Below are 26585 nucleotides of genomic sequence, written 5' to 3'. Positions count from 1 at the left end.
CAGGAGAAGGGAATCAGGAAGGCCTTAACGAGGGTCTGATCCCTCTGAGTGGCCCCATCGCCCCTGTCCCCCTAACCCTGGGGTCTCCCTGGGAGCTGGAGGCAGACAGAGGAGGGGTGTCACTGGGTGGTGGTCTGGCCCTCGGTGGGGCAGCAGGCAGAGGCAGGCAGGCGGGTGAGCGGGGTCCCCAGGGCCCCTCCTCCTGGCCAAGTGGTCCCCAAGCTGTGGGACCCGCACTAGCCCTGGGCGCTGGTTAGTACGCGTGTGGGGGGAGGGTGTGCGGGGTGGGGGTATCGAGTACCTACCCGGTGGTCCAAGCCATTCTTGCCATGTCCTGTGACAGGGTCAGACTTGGAATAGGGAAACCCTGGAACAGACACAGCACAGCTGTCACGCAGGCGGCCAGGCTCGGCCGGGCGCGGGAAAGGGGTATGCCCATGTGGGTGGGGGGTGACTGGGTGACACAGGAGGACCCTGAACATCCCACCTGCCTCATTCCAGATCCTGATCCCCCGGGAACTGACTGAAGATGGATACAGGAAGGGGGTGGTGTCCCTGAGCCCACCCTTGACCCCGGGAATGCCATGGAGCCTGACCCGGCCTGGCAGGCATGCGTGTCCTGTCACCTGGCCAGCTCCTCACCTGGCTGACCAGGAGAGCTGGGGGCAGAGGGGGGAAGGGGCCCTGTGTGGGCAGGGCTGGGCCACCCTGAGCCAGAGGTGACCAACGGAGGCCCAGCTCCATCAGAGGTGGCCTGCAGACTACCTTTCAAAACCCTTGAGCTGTTTGCAGTTGGGGGTTTTCACATTAAAATCCTAATTTCTAACGTCTAAAGGGGCCAGTCTGAGACATGGGGCTCTGAATTCCCTGTGCAAATCCCACACCTGGTCCCCCTCCATCGCTCACCTTCCTGGCTCCCCTGGGGGGGTGCCCAGGATTTTGAGACACCCATCATTAACTCCCCCGCCCCATCATTAACCACTTCAGTGCCCCGTCTAGAGAGAACAGAACGGAAGTTCCTGGCTCAGAGATGAGTGTGGGACATGCCCCGGAAGGCGAACAAAGGGCAGAGCTGGGGTCCCCGGGGGGCGGGGGGCGGGGGACCCCCCCCCACCGTGGGGGAGCAGACGTCCCCTGGATGTCTGAACATCTGTCTCTCCGTAGTCTGTGGGCCCATGAAGAGCAGCGGCCACGTCTGCTGACTCCAGGGGTCCCTATTCCCAGCACGTGCTCCTGGGAGCCACCGGAATGTCCCCAAGGACAGAGGACCGAGCCCCCCGGAGGTGAGGCGGGCACTGTGTGCAGAACCGCCTGCCGGCGCCCCCACCCTGCGGCCCACTCCAGGAAGGCCAGCTTCCGAACAGAGGGTGCTGTTAATCCGGGTGCCTGTCTCCTGGGGTTGGCGGAGGGAGGGGGAGAGAAGACCTTCTGAACAGGCCATATTCGCAGGAAAGGCTTCAGCTGGGGGCCTGCCTCGGGGACCTGTGTGTCCCCGGATGGCCTGTGGGAAGGTTCCGGGTGGGGGTCAGGAGGGGCCCTTTACAACATCAAGGGCAGGGGTCTCAAACTTGTTTTAGCCAATGAGCCTTCTCGTCACAGGAAACCTGTGTGAAAACTGATCCATGAAACAGGAGACAGCAGAGCTGGAGAAAGCAAAGCAGGGCGAGGTGCCCAGGCCAGGCCCGCTGGGCGCCTCTCACTCCTGCCATCACCCTGGGCCCTGCCAGGAAGTGACCCAGCCGGCTCCTCCCATTTCATGGAAAGGGGGACAGAGGCCCAGGGCCACAGAGGAACCTGGCCAAGCTCACCCGGTCCTGAGCTGCAAGATGAGGCCTCCTGGCTTACAGTCCCAGGGTCCCTCCAGGATACACCTGCTCCCCAGTTTACGCACGGAGCCAGAACACTTGGGGGTGTGAGGCTGTGGGGCTGAGGAGCCCTCAGCGGAGACCCAGGAACTCCTGATCAGCCAAGGGTGCTGGCGGCACGTCTCAAAGCGGGGTCTCTGATGAGTGGCACCAGTCTCGCCCAGGAACTTGTCAGAAAGGGCAGATTATCAGGCCCCACCGCAGACCTACAGACACAGAATTCTGGATCTGGGGTCCTGCAGCCTGTGTTTTACAAGCCCTCCAGGGCATTCTGACGCTCACTAAGGCTTGTCACCCCTTAGGGCCCCGGGACCAGCTATGCCCTCTCCTCTAGTCTTATCTGCTCTAAACCAGTGATTCTCCACCCGGAAGCCATCACCAGGCCAGCTTCTAAAACCCCCTGTGCTTAGGCTGCCAGCCTCTGTCTCAGCATCCTACGCTTAAGTGTAGAGACCTTGCTTCCACCAGGCCACTTCATTTTCCTGACTCATCAGCTACGACTGTCTCAGCTCTTTCTTCTGCCTGCCTTGAGCTTCTGTATCGCATGCTGCTATAATTTTTGATCATCAACAATGACTTAAGAAACTCATCAAAATGAAAGTTTGATACATTGACTCTGTTTTTACCTACTTTGATGTCCTTCCTTTCTGAATTTCTAAGCCCTCTTATCACTTCCCGAATGGAGAATATCCTTTAGGCAAGTATGTTTGCCAGCGAAAGCTTTGCTGAGTTTTCCTTTGTCTGAGAAAGTCTCCATGTTCCATTCATTCCTGAAGGATATTTCCACCCAAGATAGAATTCGCATCGGCAGCAAATGTCTCTCTGCACTGAAAAATGTGCCATGTTCCTCTGGCCTCCGTGGTTTCTAGCGAGAAGTTGGCTGTTATTCACATTGGTGTCCCTGGTAGGGAGTATAAAGTGTCTTTTCTCTTGAACTACTTTCAAGATAGTTTTTTCTGTCTTCTGGTTCTGATGTTTAAGTATGGTTGTGGATAACTTTGGGCTTAATCTACTTGCGGTTCACTCAGTTTCTTGAGCCGGTAGGTTTATGTCTTTTTGCCAGTTTTTTTTTGTTTTCAGGCAATGTTTCTGTGAATATTTTTTGGACCCATTTTCTCCCTCTGTGTCTCCCATGACATAAGTGTTATCCTACAGGTTTCTGAGGTTCTGTTTGGTCTTTCTTCCTATTTTCTCTCTGCTGTTCAGGTTGGATCATTTCTCTTGTTCTATCTTCAAGCTCAGAGTCTCTCCTCTGATACATCCTTCTCTTCTGTTAGGGAACCCACCTGTGAATTTTTAAATCTTGCATATTTTATTTTTCAGTTCCATCATTTCCATTGAATTCTTTTTCTTATAACTTGTATTCCTTCTGTGAGACTTTCCTTCTTTTTTTTTAAGTTTTCAGTTGTTTCAAGAGTATTTGTAATTGTTTGTTGAAGCATTTTTGTGATGACTGCCTTAAAAATCCTCCTCAGATAATTCTAACATCTTTTCAGTGTTAGGATATGCTTTGAACTATGGTGCTGGAGAAGACTTTTGAGAGTCCCTTGGACAGTAAGGAGATCAAACCAGTCCATCCTAAAGGAATATTCATTGGAAGGAAAGATGCTGAAACTCCAATACTTTGGCCACCTGATGTGAAGAGCCAGCTCACTGGAAAAGACCCTGATGCTGGGAACGACTGAGGGCAGGAGGAGAAGGGGACGACAGAGGATGAGATGGTTGGATGGCATCACCGACTCGATGGACATGAGTTTGAGCAAGCTCCAGGAGATAGTGGAGGACAGGGAGGCCTGACGTGCTGCAGTCCATGGGGTCGCAAAAAGTCGGACACGACTGAGCGACTGAACAACAACAGGATGTGCTGACTGTCTTTTCTCATTCAAATAGTTATGTTCATGGTCTTTGGTGCGATGAGTGATTTTCTACGGTATCCTGGGCATGAGAATTTTACGCTAGGAGGCCTGGATCCTGGTTAAGTTTTCCATGTTAGCAGGCCATCTCCCTGTTTAGGTTTAACAGGTAGGGCCTGGCTTATTGTGGACTGTGCTTCTGAAGACAAGTCAGTTTTCAGAATGCTTGTTAAACTGCTCTTGTGGTCTTAAGAGTCCATCTGGTGTTGCTGGTAACATCCTGGTGATGAAAGGTGCTTTCCTGGTTGCTCTGTGCCCTGAGGGGGCGGTGGGAGACACTGGCCGTAGACGGAGCGTGTTTCCCTGGGCCGGGGGTCAGGGAGGGCGGTTTACTTAGTCTCCTTGTCTGCTGCATGGCAGGTGGGAGACACAGGTCCTGCGTTTTTCCTCACGTCCTCAGGTCTCTGGCCAGTCCGCCTTCCTCTTTCCAGAGTTCTACGGCCATCCACCCTATTGCTCTAGGGCTTTTCCACTGTACTAAGTGGAGAGGGCAGGGAGAGAAGAGTCTCCATTTATCACATCCCTGGGGTGCTATTAAGACCCATTAGAATTGGTTTCTCTTGGGATGGGACCAGCCATCGGTAGATTTCAAAGGTCCCTGGATCCTGGGTGCAGTCAGGTTTGAGAACCACCAGTTTAAAAGGTCCCTTCACACATTCAGAGATTTTATGTGACCATCACAAGCCAAGGCATTACACATGAGCCCATTTTACAGGTGAGGAAGCTGAGGCCCAGGGAAACTAAATGACCTACTGCTGCTAAGTCGCTTCAGCTGTGTCCGAATCTCTGCAACCCCACAGACAGCAGACCGCCAGGCTCCGCCATCCCTGGGATTCTCCAGGCAAGAACACTGGAGTGGGTTGCCATTGCCATCTCCAAACTAAATGACCTATAGAAGGTCAAATGATTACTCATGAAGAGGATGAGACAAGCTCCCAGGACTCTATACTTTCTCCCCCAGTAACCCTCTGCTACAGGAGCTCTGCCCTGGTGAGGGTCTGCAGGCTTGGGAGTCTAGGGGCCTGCCTGTCAGCTGGCATCAGCTGGCCTTAAGAGTATGTGCAGTGTGTGGATTAGAGGGAGACAGAGGGAACATAGAAAAGGCATGTCAGGGACAGCTGGGCACTTGGGGCCCCGAGTTGCAACAGGCCCTAGAGGCTCTGCATGCCTGTCCACGCCCCATTTCCAAGCTCAGCCTAACCAGGCCCCCTTGTCACCTCCTCCCAGAAGCCCTCCCGTGGCAACCTTGCCCTCAGCGTTCTGCTGGGACCGCTTGAAGGGCCCTGAGTGGTGTCTCCTTGGGTTTGTCCTCTTCTGGGCTGGCTCATCTGAGGTTAATCACTGAATGGATGGGCAAGGAGAGGCCCTTTGCGGGTGGATGACTGTTTCAGGTATAGCTTGAGACACACGGCCCTCCCAGGATGCCTTGTGGATAAGGGGCAGGGAGCCGCTCCCCTGGGCACACACGGCCCCCCCAGGATGCCTTGTGGAGAAGGGGCAGGGAGCCGCTCCCCTGGGCACACACGCCCCCCCCCCAGGATGCCTTGTGGAGAAGGGGCAGGGGGCCACTACCCTGGGCACACACGGCCCCCCCAGGATGCCTTGTGGAGAAGGGGCAGGGAGCTGCTCCCCTGGGCACCCACGGGCCCTCCAGGATGCCTTGTGGAGAAGGGGCAGGGAGCCGCTCCCCTGGGCAGATCTCGGTCAGCTTCACCAGCACAGTGAGCGGGTTTTGGTTCACTGATCACGGATACGGAAGTCTGCAGCTGCCCAGCCCTGCTCAGGTTCAGGTCCCCTCTCGGCACCTCGGTGTCCCCATCCAAGGAAGGAGGGGCTGGAACCGCCTTCAACCCCAAGGAAGGTGGGCAGGAGGCTCCTTGGGCCTCCTTCTGAAGCTTCAGGCTTCAGAAGCACGTGAGAGGGGTCCATTTCAGGCTCACCACGGCTGGCCCGTGGACCAGACCAGCTCTGCGTGACACCCCAGGGCTCAGCCCACAGGATGCTCACGTTGGAGCCCCAAAGCCCAGGTGCTTCCTGCCAGGAAGACTGCACCATGCCCGCCTTCACAGATGAGGCGATGGTGACTCCACACTCAGAGAGGTTTGCTCTTGTACCTAGGGTCACGCAGCAAGGGAGAAGCCAGGATTCACCCCCAGGGGGACCGGCACCCAGATCTAGCCACCTCCGTTGACCCCTCACATGATCTCACGTCCATGGTCAGTGCCCGTGGTGCCCCCACCATGCTGGGACCCATGAACGAGGGAAGGCTCTGCTCAGGGAAGCGCTGGGCACCCTCTGCCCCACGGGCACTCACTGGGGGGCTGCTGCAGGCACAGAGGAGGCGCAGGGCATCCCCTGGACCCTGCCCCCAGGGTCCTCAGGGGGAAAAGGACATGGAGGGCCCTATATAAGGTGTTCCCTGCCGGGGCTGGGACAGGAGAGACAGCTCCCAGGTGGGCACCATGAGACTCAGAGCCGAATTGTGGGTCATAGGGCAGAGAGCTGTGACCCGAGATGTGGGCTCTCACCCCTGGACACCTGAGGGTCTGGGCCCGGCCTGTGTCCCTGCCCACAAATCCGAGGTCACACCCATCCGGTCCCCATGCTGGGGGCAAGCCTGTCCAGCGTGGGGGGCACAGGGACCTTTGCTGAAAGCAGAGTCCCAGCCAGCCCCCAGGAAATGGCAGGGGGTCTCTGCCCTCACACACGAGGGGGCTTCTCTTGGGCCAAGGTCCCCTCCCTGACGTCTGGAGCCCCCATTGCTCTTGCTGGGACCGAACGTGAGTGGGAGGGCAGAGGGCAGGCTGTCCATCCAGCCGGAGGCCAGGCTGGCCACACTTTCCCGGCCGTCTCTGCCCCAGGAGCCCCTTGGCCGCTTGCAGAATGCTGGGCGTCTGACCTGAGCCCTCCAGCCCCCTCGGGCCTCTCTCGCCCAGGCTTCCCCCATCCCGCCCCCCAGCCCTGGCTCTCTCCACCCCCGGGGCTCTCCGGGGGCTCCACCTGCCCACGCTTTCTCTCCACCCTCGCCCTAGGTCCTGCAGGAAAGCGGAATGGAGGCAGAGGATAGGGGCAGAGGTGGGTGCTGAGCAGGAGAATCACAGCTTCTCTGGACCCCAGACCCTTTGGAGAAAGTAATGCAGCTCTGGAACCCGCCCAGGGGAGGGCCTGGGTCTCAGGTTACCCACACCCTACCCCTAGGCCCACCTGGGAGCCAAGGGCCCCGGGGACTCTGTCTCCAGCCCAGACCTCTCCTGAGGGCCCCGCCCATCCACCTCTGTGCAGCTCTGGCTGGGTGTCTCAGACTCCTGTCTCAACAGGAAGAACCCACCTTGTTCCTGCCCTGCCTCTGAGTAAAGGTGACCCCGCCCACTTGAGCCAGGACGACCTGGACGGTCATTCTTGATTATGAGCTCCCCCTTGACCGCTCATACCTGTCCTGCTGCTTGGACCGCTCAAGGGGCTTCCCCACGGCTCATCTGGGCCCCGCAGTCCCCTTCGCCCTGGCCCGGCAGCCTCTAGTCTATGTTCTGCAAAGCTGCCTGTCCGTGTTTAAATGGGTAAAACTGTCAGCCTCGTCTTGAATAAAGTAAGACAATGTGAAAGTTACAACCCTGCTGCCCTGACTCTGGTCCCTGAAGACAGAGAAGAAAGTTCGCAGTCATTGCACGCGGACCACTGGCTTCTGGCCGCCGCCCCCAGCCTCCTGTTTCCCAAATGGCCACCTCGCTTCTTGCCTCGAGCCCCAGTGCAGGCTGCTTGGAAGGTCCTTCCCTGGGACACCCCCAGGACATCCCCAGAAGCCTCCTCCCTGCCGCCCACCCCCCACCAGCCTGGATGACTGCAGTGCGCCCGCCCCCGACAGTCCTGCTGGAGGCTCAGTCAGAGGTGGCCGGGGCGCTGCTGAGAACCCGTAGGCCCACCCCCCACTCGCAGGCCAGGCCGGGCCCTCCCAAGGCTCCCAAAGCCCTTGGCGACCCTGCACATCCCAGCCCCCACGCCACCCACGGCCCAGCAGCCAGGCTTCACCTTTGTGGGGAGGGTCCTCTCCCCCAGATACCTCCCTCTTCAAGCCTGCTCACTCAGTACCCTCCTCCCCCGAGCCCGGCTGGGCCTGGCCCCCTGACCTGCAGGCTCTTTGTCATTGTTGCTCAGTCGTGTCCGACTTTTGGCAACCCCATGGACTGCAGCACGCCAGGATTCCCTGTCCTTCACCACCTCCCGGGGCTTGCTCAAACTCTTGTCCATCGAGCTGGTGATGCCGTCCAGCACGCAAAGGCAGGCGCCATACGGCTCACCTTTCATCTGGATTTTGTGTCACCCCCCCCCGCCAGACTGTCAGCTCCTGGGGTGGGGGTGCTGTCTGTGCAGACTCTGCTGTGTCCCAGCACACCCAGGGCCAGGGCGCGGGAGCCCTCACCAAAGCTTGGTTGAGGTCGGGCGGTCGCGCCCTGTCTCCGGGCCTTTTCTTGCTTATCCGACAAGGAGGGCCAGGACTGACGTCCCATCCATGTGATGCTCGTGGATTCTGCCCCCTGGGTCTCAGGTCACAACGCCCAGAACTGCACATGCCCCTGTGCGCTGAAATTCTCATGGGGTTGGCACACCGTACGTTGGTTCTCTCTCTCTTTCCACCATGGACCAGGCAACGTGAGAATAATCTTTCTTTCTCCACAGCCTGGAAGCTCCCAAGGACTAACAGAGGACGGGGAAAGCCACTTCAGGGCGGGCCTGACACCCGCTTTCCTGCTGCTGTTAGCAGGGAGACACAGATGAACAGAGATGCCGTCTCCCGACCCTTCCTGGTGGGCACTGGGTGTGGTGACCCAGGGAGCAGTCTCAGACCCCAGCCTCCAGCCAGGCCCTGACTGGGTGGGCAGCAGGCGGCAGACAAGTGGACGGGACTCCCCGGGGTCAGACGCGCAGAAGGTGGCACACGATGGCAAAGTCACAGGCAGGGTGGGGGGCGCTGGCCCCCACTGGACCAGCCCTCTGTGCGCCTTGGTTTCCATGCCGAGCGGTCCTCCCCTGACCTCCAAGCCCACCCTAGCTGCCTGATTCCCTTCCGAACAGTGGGGTCCTCTCCAGGGCCCACCGAGTCCTCAGGGAAGGGGCTCAGCCAGCCTGGGGCTCTGTCTGACATCAGCACACCTCTGACCCCCTGAGGAGGGGGAACGTGGGGAACCTCAAAAGGGAGAACAGGACTTGAAGGGCCAGGGAGGGGCGCCGAGAGCAGCAGCAGAGCCCAGGCCAGGGGAGGGGCCTACCTCCTGGTGTCCTTCATCCTGTGACCCGCATCATGTGAGGCTCAAGACCCTCTCCTTGTAACAGAAAATCAGTACCATCCCTTTCCTGGGCAAAAATCAGATTCAGCAATAATACAACTGACTACATGCAAGAAAGCAAGCAAGCAAGTGAAGGCGTGGGTTGTTCAGTCACGTCCGACTCTTTGGGACCCTGTGGGCTGTAGCCCACCAGGCTCCTCTGTCCATGGGATTCTCCAGGCAAAAATACTGGAGTGGGTTGCTGTTCCCTTATCCAGGGGATCTTCCCAACCCCAGGGATCGAACCTGGGTCTCCCGCATTGCAGGCAGATTTGTCACCAAATGAGCCACCAGAGAAGCCCAGACAACTACACGCATATACAGATAATGCCCTAGGTGTAGCATAACGGAAAAGAACAGCTGCTGCTGCTAAGCCGCTTCAGGTCGTGCCCGACTCTTAGCAACCCCATGGACTGCAGCTTACCAGGCACTCTATCATAAAACGTGTATTTCAGTGAGATCTCTTTGGAACGACGAGCCATGCCGGCTGAGAACCACCGTCTCAGAGGAGGGAGATATCACACAGATTTCTCAGTCATCTGCTTCCCTGAGGGACAGCGTGGACTGGGCCATATTTACCACCTCCTCTCTGCTGCCTAGCGCTGTGTCCAGCACATAGTAGGTGCTCAGTTAATGGTCGGTGAAGGGATGGGTGAGTGACCGAACGATGAATTCAGCCTCAGGTGAGATGTGCTGATGGTGTCATGAGTGGGATGAGGTCGCGCCCGGCCCCTGTGAGCCCACGGAGGACCCCAGGTGGGCAGCGGGGTGTGTGCGCAGGCTCCCAGCAGCACCTCTGCCTGTCACAGCTCCCTGCATACTTCTCCAGGGCGGGGTCTCCCCCTCAGCGCCCCACACAGCGTCTGGCACAGAGTGGGTGCTCAATAAATACCCGTTGAATTTAGCGCATCTCAATTCAACAAACATTTATTGAGCGCCCGCTGTGTTGAGTGTCACAGTCCTGCCCTCCTTTGGCGCGCTACGGATGATGTCCTGGGATGCAGGCGGGCCTGCCCTGCTGTGTGCAAACCGCTTTGTTCAGTAATGACTGCAAACTAAACTGGTGTCGATGGACTCACGACTGGGGGCCACTTGCATTTTCTCAATGCAACTTGAGAATAGAAGGTGGATGCCCCTCTGTTCTCAATTTAGGGGTGCTGCTCATCCTGCCCAAATTTCTCAAGAGGCTGGCAGACAGCAAGGCACGCCTGACCTAGGCAGGACCAGCAGCCTGGGTCCTCGTTGCCATTTCCATGCATGATGGGAGCAGAGTGATATCAGCAGGGCAGAGATGAAGTCACAGGTGCAGTGGTCAGACACCCTGGGCTTCCCGTTCTCAGGAACCAATGTCAGAACACCAGCAGAAAGTGAAGCGATGACAGAAGCATTATCACAATCATTGTGAGCCTGCATCCCTGAAGGAGGACACGTACGCACACGCACACACACACAAACATGTACAGACATGCACACACATGACCACACGTGCACACACATGTATAGACCTGCACAACATATACATATACATGTGCACACGCACACACATGTACAAATGTGCGCACACAAGTACACAATACACGCGCACACACACACCCATGTACACGCGTGTGTACACACATACATATACACACATACGCATACATACCAACACAGACACAGGTTTTTGCACTTCAGAGGGCTCGCCCAGTTGGAGCACGAATTCTAGCACAGAACTGCGATTTCTGCAGGCCGGGCACCCCTGCAGCTTGTGATGGGAACACGGCAGCAAGGAATGAGGTTGACACAGACCTCACAGGTGTGTGATTGTCCAAAATGATTGCACAGCCTCCAGGCCTTGCAGGGTCTACTGCCCGGGGGGAATGCCTGGGACGAACCCAAGGCACCTTGTGTGGCACAAGATGAGGAAGCGGTGCAGGGAGGTGGGCAAACACGCCCAGGTCACAGGGCAGGTCAGCGCGGCACAGGAAGGTCCCCAGGAGGCAGCTTCTTCCTGCCTGGGCTTCTCCCCAGATGGAGCACCCCCACTAAGCCCCAAGCCAGAGGCAGGCCACGAAGGAACTCCTTGGGGACAGCAGCTACCCACCCCCACGCCCTCCCCGAGGAGAGACTCAGGGAGGCACCAGCCCTGCAGACACAGGCCTGCCCACCACCCAGCAAGGAAGAACCGATGCTGACAAAGCCTACCTGAGAACCCTAGAGTGTCCGTTCTGGGAGCTAATGCTTTGGTGCCCCCAAGGCAGGGGGCTACTGGGACGCTGCTGGGGGTACTCTGGGGGGATGGTACAGTAGGAGGTCTCCACCTTCCAAACAATTGCCATTTGGAAAAGCAGAAGGGGCCACGGTTGGGGCCACAGGCAAGTCCCGAACCCCCACCCCCCACCAGGCAGAGAGGGGCTTGGGGGTCCAGCTGAAGCTGCCAGGTCCGGGTCTGCCCTTCACTGCTCCTGTGAGCAGCCCTGCACCCCTCACCCCTGCTCGCCTGCCTCGGCCTTTTCCGCCCCGGGCCGCCAAGTGAACGGGTCTTGCTGAGGGTCTTCCCTGGTACGACCTTCCCAAGGGGATGTCAGCCCTGCAGTGACTCTGGCTCCCACTAGGATGGTGGCTGCCGGGCCGGCAAGGCGCCTACAGAGACGGCACACAGAACGACACACAAGTGCGGTGTTTGGACGTCTCCTTTAACAAGCGTCGCCTCCACGCTTCCCGGCCCCTCCCACGTCCGAACACGCGCGCCTTCGTTTGTGAGACGGTTTACAGCCGGGAGGACGAGGATGAGGATGGTGGTGAGGAAAAGCAGTCCGTTTGCTGAGCATCTACTACGCGCCCGGATGAGCGCTGGTGGCTCACAGGGCCCCTCCCCACCCCGGGCAGCTAACAGCCCCGCCAGGCACACGGGTGAAACTGAGGCCCAGGACCAGTGTAACTGGCCTGAGGTCAGCGTCCAGCAGGGACTTGAACTCGGGCCTCTCTCAAGGCAAAGCCAGTGTCTTTCCTGGGCTTTCTCACACGCACATCCATCCCCTCCTGGCCTTCTCTACTTCCAAACTAACCTCCAGCTGGTCCACAGAAACCCACCCACAGCCGCCGAGACCCAGAGTCCGTCTGCCGTCTCCCGCGTGTGCCAGGCAGCAGCTTGCTGCTGTTCCCTCTATAATTCACAGCCTCCGGATGTGCAGAGCGTTACGGGGAGCTTTGCCCCACATCCGAAGGGCACGCCGACTGAGTGTCACAATCCCCTGGATCAGGCAGATGCAGGTCTTTGTCCCACCTCGCTCCCTGAGGACATGGGGTCCCGGCTCCCGGCCCCTTGCTCAGGAGGGGCGCACAGCAACACGGGGCAGCACTGCTCTCGGCCCCGAGTCTGGACTCACCGCCTGGACCACGCTCCGTCTGCTCCGGAGGACAACAGGCCCTCACTTCCAGCCCGGAAGCCCTTTTCCCCCCGAGGACCCCAGGAGCCTGAGGCAGCCTCCTCCCAGCCGTGGAGAGTTCAGGTGGACACTGGCATGGCCCGCAGGCAGCCTGCTGGCCCGGATGCCATCGAGGAAAGGACGTGTGTGGCTAGGGTCTGCTTCCTGCCCGCCTTGCCCTTCTGTCCGTAGGTGTGCACTCAAGAGCTTTTAAGGAGCAAGGCTTAGATCTGGGGGGGATCAGATCAAGGTCATGGGCCCCTTTTCTGCAAGGCCTTTCATGCTGCACTGACAGCCTCTTGCTCAGAAGAACCACTCACGTGAGTAGAAGTTGTCCCCTGGCACCGTCTGGGGAGGGCCTCTGTCGGTCCCACTGCTGAGGGACAAAGACTGGCTGTCTAGGTCCGGAGAGTTGGTCCTCGTGTCTGCCACCCCCTTGAGAATCAGCCAGCTGGTCTTCTGCTGAGAGAAAAGACAGAAGCTGAATTTCAGCTTGACCTGCAGGGGCACTGCCCCATTTTACAGATGAGGAGACAGACTGGGGAGGTCAGGGCCCCAGGTGAGGTCACATGTGGCGGGGGTCAGGTAAGTCAGCCTTGGGCTCCTGCCACACTCACCCACCTTCCTTAAAGATGAACAAAGGGTCTTAGCTCTTGAGCCACGGTGGACTCAAGATTTCTTTTCTTTTCTTTTCAGTCATCTCCTTGGTTAAAGAACCAAAAGTGGCTCAGACAGTAAAGAATCTGCCTGTAATGCTGAAGACCTGAGTTCAATCCCTGGGTCTGGAAGATCCCCTTGAGAAGGGAATGGCTACTCACTCCAGTGTTCTTTCCTGGAGAATTCCATGGACAGAGAAGCCCGGCGGGCTACAGTCCACAGGGTCACAAAGAGTTGGACAGGGCTGAGCGGCTAATGCTTTCACTTTCAAGTCACACAGCAAAGAACGAGGACTTTGGTGGGAGAGGTAGTATTCCTGAGTGCGAGGAGGCTGGTGGGACTGCCTCTTAAACGTGGTTCCATGTGGCCCGTGCCAGACCCCCAAGGAGCAGAACCTCAGGGGAGGAGCTGCGGCTTCGAGTTGGAGAAGGCCCCCCAACATTGGGCCTGCCCCTCATTACCTTCCTGTTATCCGGGTCAAAAGCTCCATCCTCCCCATCTGATCGCCTCGCAGCTGGAAGGGAAACATCAATCGGTCAAGGCAGCGTACCACCGATGGCGGGTTGCACGTCCTGGTTCCCACTTCACAGTCATGCTCAAAATGGAAACGAAAGACACGTCGCAGCACTTGCACTTTTGAGGACTGAGGATCGACCGCAGATCGGCTGCGGAATATCCCCACAGGAATGGGGGCTGGGGGCCTTGCACAGGATTTGTTAAAAGAAGAACAGGTGTGTGATGCAAGGTCTCATTAACAATCCAGCTGACCCCTCCTTGGCCGCTTGGCATTTCGAAGATCACGCTTTCTACCTTCCAAGTTTAACTTCAAAGTAACAGAAGGGCCCCGTGGTCCAGCCCCCGGTGGGTCAGACTCTGCTGGGTTGAGCTTCACAGACTTTACTGCTCATCCCCACGTGACCCATTTCTCAGGTCAGAGGACTGAGGCTCAGAGACCTGACGTGACTTTCTCGAGATCACAGATCAGCACTTGGCAGAGGCTGACATGGGACTCGGGCGGTCTGACCCCAAAGTCCTTCCTCTTGTCTGCCCCACCTCATTGCCCGCAAGACACAGAGTGGTGAGTGAGCAGTGCCACTGGGAGGACTCCAGCAAGAGCAACGAGGGTGCAGCCCAGGACGGGGGGGGCTCGACGAGAGAGAGCACGCGAGCGTCCGCCGCTTGGCAGACTCTCTGGAGCTGAGTCAAGAAGTGTCTGTATTCTCCGTTTCCCTTTTTTTCTGGCGGGGGGAGGGTGGGGATGGTCACCCAGCAGGGCTCTCATTATCGTCTCCAAACCAACATGATGAAATAAACCACATGAGGGCAAGGCCGACAGTTCTCAGCATCCAATTCGTGATGACCCATCCCGTGGGTCCCGAGCTAAACCACTGGCCCCATGCACACACGGAACCACAAAAGGAAAACCCCAGGGTCCTTCGCCACCTGCCGCGGAGGCCGAGGCTGGAGGCCGAGCCACCGAGACCGAGGACGCACCAAGGTTGGGCTCCTTACCTGCAGCCCGCGGAGGGCTCAGACCTTCCAGCCTTTGGGAGCACCCTGCCTTGTGCACCACCACCGACAAGACTGACATCAGACCCGAGAGCCTGGAAACGGGGGACTGGGCTACAGGACCTTGACAAGATAGGGCCACAGTTGAAGACCATCCTGGACGCGCTGACATTTCGTTATTCCCAGCGACTCCCTGTTTCTCTTTCTCCCGGGAGAGACAGCGGCTTGCAACATGAAAAGAAAGACCTCGCTCTCTCCACCGACAGAAGACAACAGGGGTCAAGCCTGCGTGCGGGGCACCGTGATGGAGCCGCAGGGGACGGGGCCCAGAAGGCGGATGCATGCCCAGTGGCGTGGGCGCTCCCGCTGCCCAGACAATGGCCGTCGCCGGGCAGCAGAGCCCCGGGCGTTGAGCCGTGCATCAGCCGGGACTCTTGGCAGCTGGCGCAGCAGCCTCAGCAACAGTCTGGCCAGCGGGTACTGGGGGCTCTGAGAGCTCGACCACCGTCCAGCCCAGAGACGGCCTCCAGGGCTGGCTCTTCTGGTAAAAGTGAGTGAGCGTCACCCCTCACCAGCCCGCAGAGGCCCCTGCAGGCACTGCCGCGGTTGGGGTAACTTGCAAACGCACAAACAACTAAATGGCTCCAGCCAAAGGGCTATGGAGGGCATGAGAGTCCCAAGACTTCAGGTCCCAGGGACCAGCACGCCCCACCCCCACCTCCTGGGTCTGAGGACCCCACGTGGCCTTGGGGTTCACATGGGGGCAGAAGAGCTCTGGCTGTAGAGCCACCTCAGGGCTCAAAGAAGCACCCCACCTCTGATGGAGGGGGGGGACCCCACCAACATGCAGCAAGTTTTCTCTGCAAATGCCTCCCGCTCCAAGAGGTGTGCACGAGCTAACCAGACTCAAACAGGGGTCTTTCAGAGCCACATAACACATGGCGGGGGTGTCTCCAGAAATGGGAAATGGGCTTAGGGACACAGAGGACCCTGGCGCTTCGTGTGGCTTGTGGGCTGCTTCCTTAATGGGCCTGAGCCTCAGTTTCCTGATCTGTAAAAGGGGCAAATGCCACCCACCCCACCCGCTCCACGTGAAGAGGATCACGTGAGATGAACACGGACACTGCCACGTATGAGGAGCTCGGCTCGCAGGTCTGAAATACTAGGAATAAATGAGAGGCGAATCGTGCAGCTAATTTGTAGCAGGCCGTTTCGGCGTGTGAGGAACAGACAGATCGGTTCAGGACAAGCAGAGAAACGGGGTTGTGTGTGTCTTTCCTGTCACGAGGCAGCTCTGTGCGAGCCGCAGAAGGTATCTGCCACGAGCACCCTTTTGGGCTAGGCTGATGTCCTTGCTCCTGCTTGCTTGGGACCTTTGCGGGAAGCACCCTGATGGGAGGGGCGATCTGCCCAGAGCCATCCCCTTTCCCCCCATCCCAAAGCCAAAATGCGCCTCCACCCCACTATGAAGGAATCCCAGAGAGACACACGAGATGCGATTAAGTATTAATCACTGCGTCATTTCTGCCTCTTTGCAGCCCCAAGGACTGTAGCCCACCAGGCTCCTCTGTCCATGGGATTCTCCAGGCAGGGATACCGGAGTGGGTTGCCATGCCCTCCTGCAGGAAATCTTCCTGACCGAGGGATCAAACCTGGGTCTCCTGCATTGCAGGAGGATTCTTTACCGTCTGAGCCACCCGGGAAATAGTTACAGGCTGTGTGGATGGCTGCTATGGCCTGGTGCGGGTGGGCGGCTCTGGGAGGCAGGAGGGAGCCCCTTGCTGAGAGCAGTGTGGGAGGTGATGAGGCACCCCCCTCCCCCACCCCCTGGGCCGGGGCTCCCACGCAATCTGCCATCTGACAGCCCCCACGCACTGGCTGGTGAAACGGAACATCTGTCCTCGCAGCTGGACAGCTTCCTGGGAAGTCTGGGGGGAGGCATTACGTTTTCCTCTTGAATTCACTTTCAACACTGGGCCAGCTCAGTCCACTGGGAGGAAAGTCCCCGCTCTGTGCCAGGCATCACGTGGCTGCATGCGGAGCTCCTGGGAGCCAAGACCCTGCTCCCCAGAGCAGGAGACAGAGCTGGTGGGGGAGTCCTGTCTGCCTCACAGAGGGCCAACACTGGCTCAACACTGCAGGTGACTCGGGCCGTTCAAAGGACCCAAAAAAGGTCCCCATCACAGCTGGAGGCTTAGCGGGCGGTGGGAGGTCTCCTGTGGACCCCCAGCCTGTGCAACGCCTTCCGCCAGTGGGATGTGGTTCTTTCCCTTCTTTCTTGTTTTCCATTCAGTTCCTTTGCTCCCTTTCTTCTCTTTCTCATTCCTTTTTTAAAAACACGTCATTAAATTGTAACCAAGCAGAGACATAATGAAGGACAGAGGAGCCTGATGAGCTGCAGTCCATGGGGTCGAAAGAGTCAGACACAGCTGAGCGACTGAACGACGAGAGACGGAACTAACGCAGTCCAAGAAAACACCGTTGGTCCCTAATGATGTTCAGTGAGAGCAGCGGGTTCAGGGCTCAGGCAGACCCGGGGCGACTTGGCCGTCAACTGGTCACGATGGCCACTTCATGGCCCTGACCTTAGCTTCCTTGCCTTGGGCTGCAAGGAGATCAAATCCGTCCATCCTAAAGGAAATCAGTCCTGAATATTCATTGGAAGGACTGATGCTGAAGCTGAAGCTCCAATACATTGACCACCTGATGCGAAGAACTGACTCGGAAAAGACCCTGATGCTGGGAAAGATTGAAGGTGGGAGGAGAAGGGGGCAACAGAGGATGAGATGGTTGGATGGCATCACCGACTAGATGGACATGAGTTTGGGTAAACTCCAGGGGTTGGTGGTGGACAGGGAGGCCTGGTGTGCTGCAGTCCATGGGGTCGCAAAGAGTCAGACACAACTTAGGGACTGCATGGCAGCTAACAGGGCTATGTTGAGACAGAACCCCAGCACACGATGCATTTGTGGCAGCTATGCAATCGCTAATCCTGACCCTGATCCTCATCCTCGATGCCAGTGTCCCCCGCCCACCCCTCCCTGAGTCCCCAGGCCCGGCTACTCTCATTCTGTAGGCTCATTTCTCCAAATGCACAAGTGGGATGAAGGCGCCAGAAAAAAGTGTTGCTAAATTAAAAACAACTTTTGATGACTTGGCAATAGAAAGTTAAATAGTAAATACATTAATTAAAATGCATACATTTTTAAAGCTCACTGAAAGTATTATCTTAAACCAATTAAGAGAAGAGCATGTCAACCCACTCCAGTATTGCCTGGAGAATCCCTGTGGACAGAGGTGCCTGGCAACTTCAGTCCATGGGGTTGCAAAGAGTTGGACACGACTGAAGTGACTTGGTGGTTTAGTCGCTAAGTGGAGTCCGACTCTGTGACCCCATGAACTGTAGCCCACCAGGCTCCTCTATTCATGGGATTTCCCAGGCAAGAAACACTGGAGTGGGTTGCCATTCGGCTTCCTAGGTGGCCCTAGTGGTAAAGAACCTGCCTGCCAATGCAGGAGAAGTAAGAGATGCGGGTTCAATCCCTGGATCGGGAAGATCCCCTGGAGGAGGACGGGGCAACTCACTCCAGTATTCTTACCGCTGAGATTGCTGAGTGGTTAAGCGTTGGACTTAAGATCCGATGGACATGTGTCTGCGTGGGTTCGAACCCCACTCCCAGCAGTAGTGACTTAGCAAACTGATTAAATGGCCCAGGGACTCAACGTCACCGCCCGGACTTTGTTTCTGGCAAGTCGGGAGATTAAACTGACGGCTTCTCCAGCCTGAGGTGTGTCCCTCTCTCCCTTGAGAGATGAGTGGACGGTCGGTTTGCTGCCGAGATGGGGAGAAGGGGCTGCACGTGGACTTGAAACACACACATGCACACACGCGCATGCTCACACACATGCGTGCTACACACATGCACGCCCCCACCCCCGAGGCACTTCCGGCAGATATGGTCCAGCCAGATAGGAAAACCTTATAAAAACAGAACGTCTCAAATGCACCCCATCACACCCATCGTCACCCCCAAGGGATGTCCGGGGAAAGCTGGACGAGAGGACTCACGGCCCCTGAGAGCGCCTGCCCCTCTCACGGCCCCCTGATAGTCAAGTGGGGGCTGACTGTGTTCCTGTTCATCCCGCAGTGGGGCTGAAGCTCGGCAGAGAGCAGGCGCTCTGTAAGGTCCATTTCATAAAGTAACTAATAAGCCCAAGTTCCAGAACATTAAAAGAGTTTGGGTCATTACTCAGGGTTCAAATAGGAATTCACTTGCCTTTCGATAGAAAAGGTGTAAATATCCCGATTTAAAAAAAATAAAATATGAAGATCACCCCTGGTAAGAACAAAGCGGGACTTCCCTGGCAGTCCAGTGATTAAGACCCTGTGTTTCTGCAGGGGCCATGGGTTCAATCCCTGGTCGGGGAATTTAGACCCACAAGCTGCACGGTGCAGCCAAAAAAAAAAAAAAATTGGTAAACTGAATCTCTGTGGCACAATTCAGCTAAGAGACTTAGTGTGAGGAGTTCTCTGTCTTGGATCTCGGCCTCATCAGATGCTAGGGAGCAATTTCATAAGCCGATTTACCGCCTAGCCCCCTCCTAGGGGCCGGTCCCTGTGTGTGTGAGTGACGTGTTACCAGCAGATCAGAGGCTGAGTCAGCCAGTTCTCCCCACAGACGAGGACACCTTCAAGGCTGGAGCACGGGCACCCCGACGGAAAAACATCACTGTCTGCCTGCTCCTACCTTCCTGTGCCTCAGCTTCCCCATGGGTGACATGGGGGCTGGTCTGGACGACCTCTGAGGGTCCTGGGGTTCACAAGCCCCGCCCTCTCTGATCCCTCGGGAAGATCTGGGTCCTCTGCTTCTCCGATCAAGGGGCAACAGTAAGAGGCATCACCTCCTGGAAGCCCAGGAGTTCCCAGTCATCTTTCACTTTCTTGGGAAGAGGCAGAAATACACAGAGCACAGGGCCTATTGCAGTCAAGGAGAACATTTATAAAACAGACAGACCATGGGCTTGTCAGTAAGCCACAGCCAGCCAGCCAGCCAGTGCGTGCTCAGTCGTGTCTGACTCTCTGCGACCCCACAGACTGCAGCCCACCAGGCTCCTCTGTCCAGAGGATTTCCCAGGCAAGAATATTGCAGTGGGTTGCCATTTCCTCCTCCAGGGGATCTTTCCGACCCGGGGATCGAACCTGCATCTCTTGTGTCTCCTGCACTGGCAGATGGATTCTTTACCAATTGCGCCACCTGGGAAGCCCAGTAAGCCACAAAAAAAAAACACACCGTCTTTGGCCATGCTGCGTGTCAGGCAGTATCTTAGTTTCCTGACCAGGAATTGAACCCACGCCCCCTGCATTAGAAGCGTGGAGTCTCAACCACTGGACCACCCAGAAGTCCAGAATGCACACTTTGATAGCTTTCACCCCACAGCACCCTTCCAGTTGTCAGCAGGGGTCGTGGCCATCTTGGGGATGCCTCTGGGCAAGAACTTTAAGCATGGGAGCTCCCCTTCCCGTGTCTCTACGGATTTAATACCAATCCCGCATCACGACAGTTTAGAATGCAATTTCACGTTCATTACCCAACCCAGGTCCCCGCAACCAGACTGTCCAAAAGGCAGGATGGAGGATAGGTCCTGTTTTGCAGACGAGGAAACAGAGGCTCAGGATGGTGAAGCAACACACCCCAAATCATCAGAAATTCTCTGATGAAACAGAGGTGAGACCTGGAGCCTCCTGGCCCCTGAATAGCTGACTCCTGCAGGCTCAGTGGAGCGCAGATGGCAGGTCACGTCTGGGAGGGAAATCGGAGGCGGGGCCGGGTGGGAGTGGCGCGGTGAGACACCCTCGCCAGCAGACATCGCCTGCCCCTATTTGCTGAGGCTTGGAATCCCTTTAACCAAAGGCCAAGTCGTGAATTCTACCATCAGAGATTCTCAAAACACAGGACTTACATTCTCACGGAGGGCTCAAGGACTGATTCTGGTTTGTGCTGTTTTCCAAAGACCAGGCTGGGCCACCTGGGGTCCAGGCACCTCCGTCCCTCACCATCTGGGCTAAAGTCAGGCTGGCTGCTCCCCTCAAAGCAGTGTCCCCGAAGCCACACGCGGGGACCAGCTCGCGGTTACAAGCCCTCATCTGCAGCCCGGCCCTCGAGTCAGCCCTGGGTTCACACGCACACAGAGATGCTTACTCGGACACACCCTCCGCTGCAATTTACGAAGGGGCCTCCCGGGATCCCGCCGGCAAACGCCACATACCTAACGTTCAGGCCGCAGCCCCTGCGGTACCCTCCCCGTCATGTATCAAAGCACAGCAAGAGCAAGCATTCAGAAGCAAAGGCACCGACAGGCATGCAGGGCAAACGCAGCAGCAGAGGACTCCGACTGCATGTACCATGCTGCTTGTAGATGGGGGGTTTCCTATAGATGTTATCTTTGACGCCAGTGTCTGGGAAAGGAGAAAGGGAAAAAAAAGGAGAGAGACAGCAGGGTGAGCAAGCACACCGTGATGATTTCCATTCTCCCGCCATCCGTCAGCAAGCAGCCCGTCACCCAGCGCCCCCAGCAAGGATCGGGGAGCCCAGCGACGGGCGCCCAGGCCCCACACACCTCAGCTGCACTCAGCCCAGATGCCACCCACCGTTGTGAAGGGGGCAGAGGGCCGGAGGGGGCCAGGGCGGGTGTCCAGGGACAACCTGTCTCCAGTCCACTCCCGGAAGGGCAGATGCGCCTCCCCGGGGTTTGTGGGGCTTTGGGAGAGGCTCAAATACGTGCCGGTTTGGGGATGTGCACACCACCCATCTGTGGATTTTTAAAGCATCTCAGAATTGGGGGGGTGGGGGATGAAGAAGCTTGGGGAACATGCGACTCCCAAGAGGTAACAGCAGACGCCCACCCCGACAGCTCAGGGGTGGCCCGTCTGCCTGGTGGGTGGCCGTGCGTCCTGGGAGCCTACCTGGGACGTGGAAGTGGCGAGGAGCCTGCTGGTAGGTGGAGGGGGGAGGCTTGCTGTCTGAGAGCACGGAGAGGCTGGGGGTGCTCCGGCCACTTTCACTGCCTCCAGACGGAAGAGCGAAGACGGCAGACAGAGGCGGGAGGGGAAAGCAGAGGAGAGCATTTCAAGCGTGAGAGCTTCAGGAGCCCCTGTCTCCCCTGCCTGGTGGGGCCTCTGCGCCCTCTGCCCAGGGGAGGGAGTGTGACCCCCGCTCCACCGACACCTCTAGATGAGGCCCCACGACTCATTAATCCAACCTTGAGGAACCGCCTTCCATGGCCCCAGGGTGGGGGGCAAGGCCCAGCCTGCTTGGAAGTTCCCAGGATGGCTGGCCGGGCCATCGACGGTGCCCCACTTTCCCTGGGTGCGGGGTGGGGCATGGCCAGGCGGCTGCCTGAATCTAGAAAATCACAAATTCACCAAGACTAAGCACCCCCACCTCTTCCTAAGTATCCTTGTGTAAAAAGATGCTGAATTCTTGGGAGGATTCACAAATCAGCCATTCACAACAGGGGCTGAAGTGCTAGAATTCATCGACATCTGTCTTTTAAAAGCCACGGAGGACAATTTTATCAGCTACGGGAGAAAAAGAGGCAACTGGTGTTCATCAGCTACCGTGTTCCCAAATAAAGCAGTTTTGTTTGGGTTTTTTTGGCCAGATTGAAGGGGAAGAGCCCTCTGATTTTGGCTCCGACTTTTATCCCACCTAGATCTGTCAGTTCAGTTTTTGCGGACAAGGTTGGATTATCAAGTCCCAGACTTCAGACAGCCGTGGTGACCCTCCCCGCCCTGCCCCCACACCTCCTGAAGGGATGGCACACGGCTCGTCTCAGCAGGACACACAATGGCACAACTCATTCCCCCTTTGAGCTCAGGGAACGTTACGGGACAGCTGGGTGAAAGGAGAGGGACGCCTTGACCTGAAAACACCCCAGACTGGGAGTCACAGGACCCCAAGGCGACACACGATGAGGCAGCGCGGGCCGGCCTGGAGGTGCGCTAACGGGGGTGGAGCGGCAGATGGGCTTAGGGGGTGCTCTTGCCTTGGGGTGGTATGCTGGGGACCCCGGGGGGCCTGAGGGGCAGGGTGGGCACAGCAGACCACAACCAGCTCCCCAGACTGACTGCAGCTTGCAGCAGCTTCCCACCAGGGCACCAGTTTCACCTGTCAGCATGGACGGAACGTCGGGTAGAGAACTGTACCCCCCGGGGAGGGGATGTGAAGCCCGCTTTTCCCTTAGCATCGCCCTCCAGCACAGCTCACAGCCTTCTGGAGCCTCAGGCTAGGCTGCACTTCCCAGTGGGTAGACGATGCCCACGGGTGTGTGAAGGAAACCGCAGACCTGCCCTGCTGGCCGTGACTCATCACCCCCAGGGCACAGAACATGCGGAAGCCAGGGCTTCACACTCATCTGCTCGAACCCAGAGCAGCTGAGGACGGCCTGACCCTGCTGTGCCAGAGCGTCTTGGCCCAGCCTCCCATGGCTTGTTTCTCTCTGCTCCTCCCCGGTGGGGCAGACTCCAGCACGCCATGGGACCCCATCCTCCCCAGTCCTCAGGGTCACCGTGCAGCATCCGACTTCACAAGCAAGACTCTTGTGTATGTGTGCATGTGAGTGCATGTGTGTACGTGTGTATGTGTGTGCATGCACGTGTGTGCATGAATGTATGTGCATGTCTCTCTGTGTGCGTGTCTACAAATGCATGTGTGCATGTGTGTGTGTGTGTGTGCATGCATGTGTGCATGTGAATGTATGTGTATGTCTGTGTGCATGTGTGCATGTGTGTGCATGCATGCACGTGTGTGTGCATGTCTGTGTGTGTGTCTGTGTACATGTGTACACATGTGCATGTGTGTGTGTGTGCACACACACGCATGTGTGTCTGAGGAGGACTGTGGCTTTCACTGGGGTCAGGGGGCAGGTCACACCCTCCTCACACCTGCCATCCAGGGCCCTCTTCACTGGCCACCAGACTAGGACCTGACCCAATCTGTCTCTGCTCATCGCTCCTCCTCCCCCAACCCCTGGGGGACCCCCTTTCCAATCCTCCCGCTTGTCCAGACTCCACCTGGGTCGAGGCTCAGGTGCAAAGCCTTTCCAGGGGACACAGCCCAGCCGGCCATTCCCTTCTCGGAACACATGCCCGCCCGCCCAGTCACCGTGCCACAAATCCACAGTGAAGTGCACACTCGCATAGAGCCCACGTGGGGTCTCGAAGAGCACTTTCCCCACGACCGCTTTCTGCAGGGCCCTGGGTGCTGGCGAGACTGAGCCCTGGGCACTGCCTTCCCCGCGGGTCCTGGTGGCCAAAACCCCCACCACCGATGTCACCAGGGGTGGGAGAATGCCAGAGGCAAGCCCAACCATGCGGCGATGCTGAAACAGCACAGAGCTCCTCATGCCCGGACATGTGGCCCCTCCCGGAGGCGGGTCAGCACGGAGGTCGCTTCCGACCTCTGCTATGGACGGTCCTCAGCGCCCTCAGGGAGCCGTGAGGACCTTGGGGCGTGCCATCCGGAGCCCAGGAAGCCCTGGCCCGTGAACAGCCATCTCCCCTGCCCATTGGAGTCAGTGCTTTGTTGCAGAGCAGTTCCGGGCGACACGGAGGTTTCCTGGGAATCCCACACGGTTCCATCTTACGTGCAGCCGGCGGGTGGCCACCCTGGTGTCGTCCAGATGCCTTGCTGCACTCAGATTTCACCCGTTTTCCACTCGCGTCCCTTGGGTATCCCAGGACCTGTCCAGGATGCCAGTAGACACGGTCTTCATGCCCCTCCAGGCCCCTTGGGGCTGTAACTGCTTCTCACTGTCTGGGCACCTCATGACCTGGGCAGTTTTGAGAAGTGCCGCGTGGGTGTCTGGCAGACCGCCCCTCAGGGAGGATTTGCCGGGTGTGTTCTCATGACCAGATGGGGTCACGGGTTTGGGGGGAAGAGCCCGGAGGGGAGGCGCCCTCCCCCCATTGTCAGAGGTGCTGCTGTCCACGTGAACCGGCACTGCAACTGACCTTGATCCCATGGCCGAGGTCGTGCTGGCCCAGGATTCTGCACATCTGGCTCCTCTCCACCCCCAACTCTGTGCTCTGCAGGGAAACTGCCAGGCACAGCCCCCACCTGACGGCAGGGAGGAGGGCACCCCTCCTGAAGGGCAGAGGGTCCCCATGAATCACTGGGGTCTCTTCTGCCGGGAGTTGGTCTCTTTTCCCCATTGGTTTTTTACTCGGTCATGCCTGTACATGGCTGTGAACTCATGGACGTTTGTACTTTGCTTTCCGATCCAGCACCATGCCCTTCATTCCGCTGCTCAGCTGTCCACACTCAGCCCTTGGGAATGCCCCAACTTGGCTCTGTGGATCTTCTCAAGGTGATCAGAGGCAAGGCCAGCCCCCAGCCCCTACAGGGCTCCCATGGGACACCATGATGCGGGCAGGTTCCACCTGCCTAGCCTGCTGCCTCAGGCCACCTGGGCCGACCACGGCCACCAGGCGGGTGGCCCCAGAAGGGAGTGAGATGAAGAGGTGCTGCCAGGCGCTGCCAGCGGGTGGGCAAGGGGGCTCCGACGAGAGGCCCCACCTGTGCAGCCCCTCCTCTGTCCCTCACACTGTGGGCGGGGGCTCACGGGTCACTTTCCCCTGCCGCCCAGCAGCATGGTTCTGCCAGCATCACCTCTCTTTGTGCTCACCTGTGGTCCCTGCGGCTTGCTCCTTAACAGGTGAGAGGTCAGGGCCTCACACTGTCCCGGGAGATACACCAGGGACTGAAATTTATACTCGAGTGCAAATGGCTGCCACGGGCACCTACGCTGCACACAGGCCTTGACAGGAGGGTGGCCCCGGGTGCCAGGACACGGTGAGAAGGTGTGTCTGTGAATGGAAGGGTGAGGTGGGGACGGAGGGGCATGTGACCAGGTCAGGGCAAACGCTGGTCCCTCCTGGGTGAACCCTCCATCTGTAGCATAGTCCAGAGAGAAAATCTCCAGCTGGGCAGCCAAGGAAGCTGAGCTGCTGCAAGGAGCGGCCAGGGAAGGCTTTCCCGGAGTGCAAGTGGACACCAGGCCCCATGACCAGCTGAGAGGAAGGCAGGTGGCCCTCGGCACGGCTCGCCACAGAATGCCCACAGGCTGTGATGCACTAGACCTCGTGGGCCTTAGGGAAAAGGAGCAGTCCCACAGCCTGCAGGTGGACACACCTGGTGAGCGAGGGCCTGCCTCTGGGCCCAGCCCAGTGAGCTGTCCCTGTGCCTCAGTCACCCCAGGGGTAGTCTGGGAAGGGGCTGGGGCTCCTGAGGTCACGGGCAGCCCTGAAAGTCAGCAGCAGGCAGACCCGGGGGTGCCAGGCATCCCCCACCTCCTGCACGAGAGAGGAGGGTTGGGGCTTTGTCCAATTCCTGCACAAAGAGAATTAGGGAAAGAGCAGGCAGAAGGGAAGCAGGGTGGCCCACCGTGGAGCCAGTGCCCACCTGGAGCAGACCGCAGGGCACCGAGCCCCCTCCCCGACCTGAGGGGTGCCCTTGGAGGGGCTGTGATAGTTTCTGAGCCATGTTTTGGTGGAGAGTGGAAGGGCAGTCCCCGGGGCCGCCTGGGCAGATGTGGACAAAGCTGTTTCCCAGGCGGTCAGCCCAGCTCCCAGGGTGGGGCAGCTTGCCCAGCCTCGCCTCTGGGCTGTACCTCTGCCAAGGACCCAAAGCAGGGCCACATCGGGCGGGAGGAAAGCCGTGTGCTCAGCTTTCTGACCTTCGAGACAAGAAGGGGCGCCTGCTTGGGTGACCTGCAGGGACGCGTATAAATGTCAAGCTTCCTCTGGTTTGCAGTGTGTCTTCTGTCCTCTTCTGGGTGAGGCCACAGCCCGGCCACATGACACCCTTGTCCACACGGATGCACGCGAGCCACGCTGTTCTCCTGCTCACAAGA

General features: G+C 58.1%; 1 protein-coding gene and 1 non-coding gene across 2 annotated transcripts in view; one reads left to right on the top strand and one right to left on the bottom strand.

The window, feature by feature from the left end:
* The window catches only part of ABLIM2 (actin binding LIM protein family member 2), a 170008-nt gene that overhangs the window by 31477 nt on the left and 111946 nt on the right, over window positions 1-26585 (bottom strand). Inside the window, 6 exon segments of the mRNA XM_086407439.1 lie at window positions 306-367; window positions 12827-12968; window positions 13625-13677; window positions 14676-14795; window positions 21076-21129; window positions 21637-21738. Of these exon segments, the coding sequence (XP_086263565.1) occupies window positions 306-367; window positions 12827-12968; window positions 13625-13677; window positions 14676-14795; window positions 21076-21129; window positions 21637-21738 (533 nt within the window).
* Window positions 18273-18354, top strand: TRNAL-UAA (transfer RNA leucine (anticodon UAA)). Its single transcript has one exon. It is a non-coding gene; the product is annotated as a tRNA-Leu (tRNA).

Source organism: Bos grunniens, chromosome 6, assembly GCF_055505025.1.
Source record: "Bos grunniens cultivar Pamir isolate PY7600 chromosome 6, Bosgru_T2T1.0, whole genome shotgun sequence".
NCBI lineage: Eukaryota > Metazoa > Chordata > Mammalia > Artiodactyla > Bovidae > Bos > Bos grunniens.
The sequence above is the reverse complement of the archived record's forward strand: the minus strand, read 5'-3'. Positions and strand labels throughout refer to the sequence as shown.